The sequence below is a fragment of the Rhipicephalus microplus genome, chromosome X (assembly GCF_043290135.1).
Source record: "Rhipicephalus microplus isolate Deutch F79 chromosome X, USDA_Rmic, whole genome shotgun sequence".
Lineage (NCBI taxonomy): Eukaryota > Metazoa > Arthropoda > Arachnida > Ixodida > Ixodidae > Rhipicephalus > Rhipicephalus microplus.
Window position 1 is genome coordinate 78,622,255 of NC_134710.1, and position 8,406 is coordinate 78,630,660.

Here is an 8,406-nt window from a genome sequence, read left to right on the forward strand (position 1 = left end):
CTGCTTTGTGGCCAGTCTGACCACACTTAAAACATTTTACTACCGTAGGGCTTGTAAAGATCGTTCGATAGTTTTTCGCGCGATGACCCACTCGGTTACACAGAAAACATCGCGGAATGCTTTCTGGTGCACGCTTCTTTTCTTCGGGTGCCGAATTTTTAGAATCTTCGGGACACTCCTTCTTGACCTTGGCCAAATTAGTTCCACCTTGCGCTTCCAAGAATTGATCAGCCAATTCAAGCGTGTCTTCAAGTGACTTAGCTCTCCTCTCTTTCAAGTACAGCGACAGGCTTGGGTGGCAACTAGTAAGAAATTGTTCTCTAATTAGGAGCTCTCTAAGCTCATCGTACTCCTGCGCTGTCCCTGAAAGTTCAATCCATCTGTCGAAATAGTGGCAAAGTCGGGCAGCACACTGCGTAGTCGTCTCACCATCAGCTGGTTTTCCTGTCCGAAATCTGTCCCGGAATCCTTCCACAGTAAATCTAAATCGCTTCAGCAAAGCAGCTTTCACCTTTGCATAGTTGGCTGCATCGGTCGGCGACAGCCTACCGTACACACTGAGTGCTTCACCACTCAAGCAAGTTCTCAAAGCAGTTGTCCATTGATGTTCCGGCCAATTCTGGCTCCTCGCAATCGTCTCAAATCGGTGAAGGTACACGTCAAGGTCGTCCTTCCTTTCATCAAACGCTACGAGCAGCTTGCTTGGGTTCAAGCGGAAGCCGTGGTCCTCCCGTTCGCTGCTTTCAACTCTAGCTTGGACGGGAGTTTCACTTCGCTGTTGCAAACGGAGCCGCTCGAGTTCCATCTCGTGCTGTCGCTGCCGTTCCCTTTCCTCTCTTTCTTCTTTCGCCCTCTGAGCTGCCAGTCTTTCTTTCTCCAGCTCCAACTTCAATTGCAGCTCTCTTTCTTCTTTCAGCTGTCGCTCCCTTGCTTCTCTTTCTTCTTTCGCCCTTTCAGCTGCCAACCTCTCTCTCTCCAACTGAGCTTCTTTTTCCGCTTTGGCTCTTTCGACCGCCAACCTTTCTTTTTCCAGCTCCGCTGCCTTTTCTTCTTTGGCCCTCTCTTTTTCTTCTTTTTCCTTCGGGGTGACCCACTTCCGTAGCTCGGCGCCAGAAAGACCCATCTTCTCACCAAGAGCGACTAACTTTTCGAGATCCATTGTGTCTCGCAAATAAAACCTTGCCGCGTGCAAAAGGTATCTGCCTAAATCAGTCTATCGGAACACTCCCCTGCACTCGTTAACGAGAACACAGAGCAACACACAAAATCGTTCCGATGGCACTATCAACAACTCGAGGCTCTTCCTCACTACTTTGGGCACACTGTGCACCAAAAGGTCCTGTGTCGCGGACGCCAGATTAATTGTCACAGGTCCCGTTAATTCGGGAGGCAATCGCCGGGCTAATTCCAAGGGCCGAAGTATCGACCCCCCGAACCGCACCACGAAAGCGTGGACAATTTAGAAGTGGTCCTTTTTGGCGCACCAGCGGACGCCGGCTGTGGCCCAAAGAACAAGTCAGAGCCGAGAGTTGTTAAACAAACAAAATTATATTCTCAATAATTGATTGATTGATATGTGGGGTTTAACGTCCCAAAACCACTATATGATTATGAGAGACGCCGTAGTGGAGGGCTCCGGAAATTTCGACCACCTGGGGTTCTTTAACGTGCACCCAAATCTGAGCACACGGGCCTACAACATTTCCGCCTCCATCGGAAATGCAGCCGCCGCAGCCGGGATTCGAACCCGCGACCTGCGGGTCAGCAGCCGAGCACCTTAGCCACTAGACCACCGCGGCGGGGCGTATTCTCAATAATGGCAGACCGAAAACAATACACAAGTATGCACACTCCACAATAGTTGAGTACAATATGTCACCAAACAAACAACGTACTACACAGTACAATTAGCCACACTCGAAACAACGGACACAGACAACGATACGCACTACAATGCAGTCGCATGCAGTGAACAACCAAGACACTTAAAGACTAAAGAGATAGAAAACCTATCCAGTCCAAAGTTCTTGGAACAAAAGACTGAATGATACTCTTCCGAGAATCACTCACTCAAAGTCCAGCGTTGTTGTCGTTCCGCGCCCTCGAAGTTTCTCTTCCAGGAAACCTCGCGTCTTCAATTGGCCACTCTCCAAGCTTCAAACTTCTTCGCCGGAAACACGTCGGCTTCACAAACGCAGCTGTTGCCACGCGTCTTCGCTCGATAGCGGTAAACACACACTCTTGCCTGTAGCTCGAGTCGTCACCCCTCAGGTGGAAATCATCTTCTTCTCCTGCTTTGTCTACACGGACAAAACCTTCGCCGACTACACGGCGGAATCCCTACGCGCTCTGGCGCTAACTTCCGTCTTCTCCTGCTCTCTCGTCTCGGCCGCTCGATTAAATACCTTCCGCGCGAAATTCCAGAAGGTTCTCGTCATTTCGTCGGCGCGATACGCAGCGAAGGCTGGGGAGAGGGCGAGACGGTTCGAATGCCCTCCGCGTCGGATGACTCAACTCGGCTAGGGTGCCTGAATGGTTTCCCTCGCCCGCCGCTCCGTACAGGGTGGGGACAACCGCGTCGTCTGCTAGAGCGTCCGCCATTACATATCTCACCCCAACGAAACACACTGCCTGCGCGCGCGTATGAGGAGAGTTTGAGAAGAGTTTAGTGCGAGAAATGGTATTTCGCGCTATAAAAAAGCAGTCTGAATATGTGCGTCTGTCATTGGAGACTGTTTGCAGGATAAATCTACATTAATTCATGAAGCGCACGCCTTTTCCTGTTACCTAAACTCACCGCACTCCTCAGTGGCTGTGCAGCGTGCCAGCCACTCAGTAGTGCTCGCATTGTACGCGTTGAACTTACTTCATCCTGCTTTTTCCCCCGCCTTGCGTGCCCTCGCAGCTCTGAATAATCTTGCGGGAATGAGATTCAGATTTGTTACACAGCTATTTTTCTGTTATAGCTGGTTGAGATAGTGAAACAGCGTAAACATCAATTGAATCTCTCGTTTTTATGTGACCACTGAGAAAAAAATCTTACTAAGTTATTGGAAAATACAAGATGAAATGCAGTAATAACGATTTTGATGCCCTATACCTGTTCAGTTTTTCTACTTTCCATAGATATATGTAAGCGAGCAATCTAATTATCCGAGAAGTATCACTCTCGTATTCTGCCTCTGTGACGCTGTGTCGGTATTGCTTCGACCGCAATAATATTAACTTACCATAAACATTCTCCAAAGATCACAACCTTAGTCAGCTTAAAGATCACAACGCTGTTTTTATCTAAGAATGTGATATTGTATAACAAATAAGAAAAATGTCTATGAACTTAAGGAGGAGGATGAAGAAAGGACAGGGAGGTTAGCCAGTTCACAATGAACTCAAAATATTTTAATCAAACAATAAGTGTTCTGAAAGAAAAAATAATAAAATTTATAAGTGACTGGTCCAGTTCGGCTGGTCACGGAAGGCTTACCCCAGCGCACGTCTTGCTTCCGTGTTCATTGACGCCGTTTGAACTAACGTGGCGCAAATGCACGCGAAGCCTCAGTCTTGCATAATTCGCAATAAGGAGTTTTGCTACGGCGTCACTGTGCTCGGAGCAAGTCTTTACGCAAGGGCGCACCATCTCGTTCAAATAATCGGTCACGGCCTTCAACGGGGACCTTAAGCGCAGCAAGCCCTCACTCCAACTTATGATGCCCCTGAAATGCTCTTCACACGACTTGAGTGTCAGCAAAACATCCTTGCTGGGATATGTGAGGTTGCCACCTTCACTCCTGTACTCCTTCAGAATAGTCAGAGTTGCGTGCTCGCTTTCAGTTGAGCCTAACAAGGCAGAATTACAATGCCCGCATCCCGCTACAACACTCAGCATACCTTTTAAAAGGAAGCCGCCGATGTAGAAAAGGATGTTGCATTCGTTTTCTTGAAGTTCTTCAATGAACAAAATTTCCGAGTCATCAATGACATCAGCTTCCACCTCCCCGTGCTCTTGTTTGCCTTTTGCAAGCATGTCGGCGAGGTACTTAGCATCGTCGACTTCGTAGCTTGACGTTCCGGGTGCATGAAGGAACTGACTCACGCACACAAGCTTCAGGGCACACTTTAAGTCATATGCGTTAGGAACAGGCTTCCTGATGCGCACCACCGAAAACAAATTTTCGAGGCAGTCTTGCAAGATTCTGCTCGTGAGGAAGAATTCGTATCCTTCACTGCGCAAGAGAATGTCTTGGAGACGAAGAACGACTTTTGTTGTTATTAGTAAACCTGCTTGCGAAGGCTTCCACTGTGCCTTGCTTCCCATCTTCATTCCTTGAAAAACTTCGAGGGCCGAGTTCAGTAGCTCAATTGATTCGTGGTACCTCCGCATGTCTCGAAGGCTGAGAGCAACTGATGGGTGGCGGGAAGACATTAGCGTGTACCAGTTGAATACTAATTCTAGAAACCAAGCTGTTGTCTCTGCCTCCGGCTCTATCGCGTCCTCTTTAATTAGGTACCGAATCGCTGCAGGAGCTTCCCTGAAGAAGCGGACAGCAACTCCCACTTTCATTTTTGTGAAATGGCCTCGCGAAATGTGTAACTCTGAGAGCCTCGGGGCGACTTTCAGCTCTCGTTCAGCATCATACTTAATTACACTGCGCACATGGTCCACGTTCACTTCTTTTGATGGCAGATTGTGCTGGCATACTGTTGCATCACTCAGAAAGAATACTTCCGATGAAAGCAACTGTGACTTGACATTCTTCAGCACGTGTGCAGCATCTGCTGTGAAAAACAATTCTTTGTCTTCCAGACAGGGGTGAGGCACTGAACATACAGTAATGGAATTCCTGTGGCTGGAGAATCCGAGCTCGCGCCACATAGCCCGATTAGAAGCCCCCATGTCGCAAGTGACGACACGGATTCTTAAAGAGATTTCCGCGCAGAGCTGCACTATCTTCATGACGTAGTCCTTGAGGATACTACCCTCTACATGACTTCCGGTGAAGTGGTAGGCAATCACTTGCTTCCATCTCGTATTCAGGCCTCCTACCATGAACACTAGTGCGTGATGTGCAGGTTCGTCTGGATTTTCTGGCATAGTTTGCCCCCCCAACACCACATCCTCAGCGCGATCGAGCTCGTACCCGCGAGCAATCTCCATTTCATCCAAGAACAAAGCACAGTCTTTTTCAATGTCTCGCATGTTCTCTGCTTTGATTTTGAGAACATCGATGACTTCCGTCAAAATTCCGGGAAGAAACTTGAGGCCCTGAAGGCGACGTGCAAGGGTTTTTCCGGATGGCAAGGGGTAGCCCAGATTTCTTAGTGTCTGGTAACCAGTTTTTCCACAGGAAAACTTAATCTGAAGCGCCTGCTTGATTGTTTCTGCAGACCAAGTGCTTCCCTTATTACTCTGGCGCCCAAGAGCCTGCAGCTGGTCATCATTGAGGAATTTCAAACGCTGTCCGAATAATTCCATTTTGGTTTCCAATTTTTTCACCTGTTTTTTTAGTGCTTGAATGGTTGAGGTGGCTTTCCGATGGACTTGATGTAGCTGAGTGTATTTTCTGCCCATATCGGAGAGCTGCTTATTTAACTGCTTGTTTTCACGTGCCCCGTCAGGTGCATCGGCCGAGATCACAACTTCTTCCCTTTCCATAATGTGCGGTACTGAATCAGGCGTCTGAGAATTGCAGCTTTGCGGTTGCTGTGCGCCAAGACTGTCTGTGCGTGAATTTAAATTCGCCTGTGCACTTGTGAGTGGCGTACAATTAATGGCCGTAGAGTTGTCACCGCGTGTTTCTTGGCATGCATCAGGCAACACAGCAGGTCCTGCCCTGTCCTTTGGCGCCTTCCTTTGTGGAGGCAAGCCTGCAGTGCAAAAAAGGACAGTCACAAGCTGCAAGTATTACAAGGTAGCCAGCTCTAATCACAGGCCTGTACTGGATTTTAGCAGTATTATAGGTTGCAGACATATGCCTTTTCTCAGGTCGCAGGCACGTACCCCGACTTTCTTAATATCCTCAAACGAGGAATTCCACGGATCATCCTAATTTTTGAAACTAAATCATTTTAGCCTTGTACTGTTGCCACCTGTTAGGTTCATACAGAATCTTTGACGCACAGTGAAACAGTAACTTACCCCTGAAAGGGAACACCGTTGGCACAGCGTTCGGCTTCAGTTTTATCCACTGGTCAGCTCGGTGCTGCTCGAAATGGCTTGCTTCAAAATGTGCCTGTAAGTCCGTTATGAACCATGAATTTTAGCTTAGCTTAGCCTAGACAGAATTACTAGAAAGACACAGTATACCACACAACTTTTATTGAATTTCGTGATTTGCAATAAACGAATGAAAAACACTTTTCTGTAAATACGCAATTTAATAACAAGCAGCCTATTTTGTTTATACATATAGTGACTAAAAACTGGTACAAACTTCAAATACTGCGGCTGCGCCACACGTTTCCATAGCTGCACTTTTAGAGATCGCAAAAAAAGAGAGAAAAACTGCAACTTAGACGTGAAGCGTTTACAGCACCGACAAAGTGACCCACAGACACGTATACACATTTAAAAAAACAAGTTTCAAAGTTCTCGACGAGAAAAGAACACATGTCGGGATACTCACACTGCATACACACGAGGACTTCGTAGGCTGCCACTTGTCTCGCTTAATCTTCACCATCCATAGCAGCCTTCTTTTGGGCTCTGTCGGAAAATGGTAGAGTTTCCAACCATTTCTGGAGTTGTTCGTGCACATGGGCACGCAGCACCCAGTCATTTCCCTAAAAAAGTATATGACAGAGCGGCCACAGCTCCTTCTTTGCTCCCGTCGCTATGCGAAGTGAGATCTGCAATGGCGGCGGCCGTCAGGAAAAACCGGTCGCGGCGGCGAGCACCCCGTCAAACAATGTCCCCACCCTGCAAGGAGCGGCGGGCGAGGGAAACCATTCAGGCACCCTAAACTCGGCATGACCACGCCTCTTTCGTTCTAGAAATTTCGAGGGCTTGCTCGGCCGCCAATGTGGGGTGAGGAGGTTCGTCGGCAAAGCCACGCTTCCGAGGGGAGAGCGCGCGCCCGGGGAGCCTCGGATGTTTGTTTTCTTTTTTTTTCTTTTGACCTCCCGGCGTCTCTCCCGCGCGTTATCGCAAGAATTTGGCGGCGCGCCCATTTTTAGCGCTCGTTCTGTGACAATCTGGCCCGGGAAACTTTCAAATGGTGTCATGGTGTGACCCTGTACCTTGAAGCGCTGACACTGGAGAGATTCACGAGTCGACTATTGCCGGGAATCACGTTTGATGCCAGGCCATACGAAACATGCTGCGACGAGCTTTTGCGTAGCCCGGATTTCCGGATGCGACATATCGTGTTGCGATGCGAATACCTCGTGACACAGGTTTATAGACGCAAATGGTCGTGGCTTGCCAGTAGACGTGTCGCCGCAAATGCCTTGTACCTGTCAAGGAGAACCACTGCAGGTGTGGTGACGTTGACGTTTATTGTAGGCAGTGTAATTCGTCATCATCGCGTTATTTTTCTTTAGGTCTATTTCTGTGGGCAAGGTTATGGCGCTGACTGGGATGTGCGAAAGGGCATCGGCGACAGCGTTGTCGACTCCTTTGATGCAGCGGATGTCCGTAGTACATTCAGATATGCGTGACATATGCCGTAGTTCACGGGCAGTATGAGTGCCCCCTTCAGTACTTCGTGACCGCGAGGCATACGTGCGAGGCTTGTGGTCCCCCAGGGAAAATAATTCAGTACCTTGTGGTGCCGTAAGTGCTGGATTTTCACGTAGGCAGCAAACAGTTCGCCTGAAGTTGCCTTTTCGGTACTCAGTGACCGCAAAGCATACGTGAGAGGTTCGTAGTATATCAGGACAAATAACTCTGTACCTTCCTATAGATGCCGGAAGCGTCGGATTGTCACGTAGACGGCCAACAGTTCGCACCTGTAGGTGCTGTAGCACTGTTCCGTGGGTGTGTCGGTTTCCGGCAAAGAAAGCAATTAGTCACCATACTCCCTTGATGTGTTGTTGAGATGTAGCACCCACAGCTGTGTCCGACGCATCGACCATAACGTATTGCGGAATTTCCGGGTTGCTGTAGAGCGCGGCGTCGGCAAGAAGTCTCTTGATCACCTGGACAGCTGCTTAATTGAGCGCCCTCCGTCCAGTGGAGCTCCTTATAGCGGCCCCACCTTCGTGTGTTGACAGCAGGACGTGAAAAGGTTGTTATGAAACGGCGGTATTAGTTTACGAGACGAAGGAACTTACAGAGGTGATGTTTAGTGTTAAGCGGTGGGAACTGAATGCTCAACAGCTTTCACCTTGTCTGGTTGAAGTTTAATTTCGCAGTTCGAGCTGACGTGGTCAAGAAACGCCAACTTATGCACACCAAACTCAGACTTG

The 8,406-nt window shown here is 48.6% G+C and overlaps 1 protein-coding gene across 1 annotated transcript; it reads right to left on the bottom strand.

The window, feature by feature from the left end:
- Nucleotides 1–3,377: 3,377 nt before the first annotated feature.
- On the bottom strand, nt 3,378–6,917 carry LOC142775623 (uncharacterized). Its single transcript, XM_075877176.1, has 3 exons — nt 6,624–6,917; nt 6,137–6,230; nt 3,378–5,865 (listed from the first exon to the last, which is right to left on the bottom strand). The coding sequence occupies exons 1-3, from the start codon at nt 6,774–6,776 to the stop codon at nt 3,470–3,472; spliced, it is 2,643 nt and encodes an 880-aa protein (XP_075733291.1). The 5' UTR covers nt 6,777–6,917; the 3' UTR covers nt 3,378–3,469.
- Nucleotides 6,918–8,406: the final 1,489 nt, after the last annotated feature.

What these genes read in the sequence shown, in the direction of transcription:
- LOC142775623 (XM_075877176.1), bottom strand. Translation starts at nt 6,776, where the DNA reads ATGACTGGGTGCTGCGTGCCCATGTGCACGAACAACTCCAGAAATGGT. An exon ending in AGTCCTCGTGTGTATGCAGT is followed by an intron (nt 6,231 to 6,623) that starts GTGAGTATCCCG and finishes ACGGACTTACAG; the next exon opens with GCACATTTTGAAGCAAGCCA. An exon ending in AACGGTGTTCCCTTTCAGGG is followed by an intron (nt 5,866 to 6,136) that starts GTAAGTTACTGT and finishes TTTGCACTGCAG; the next exon opens with GCTTGCCTCCACAAAGGAAG.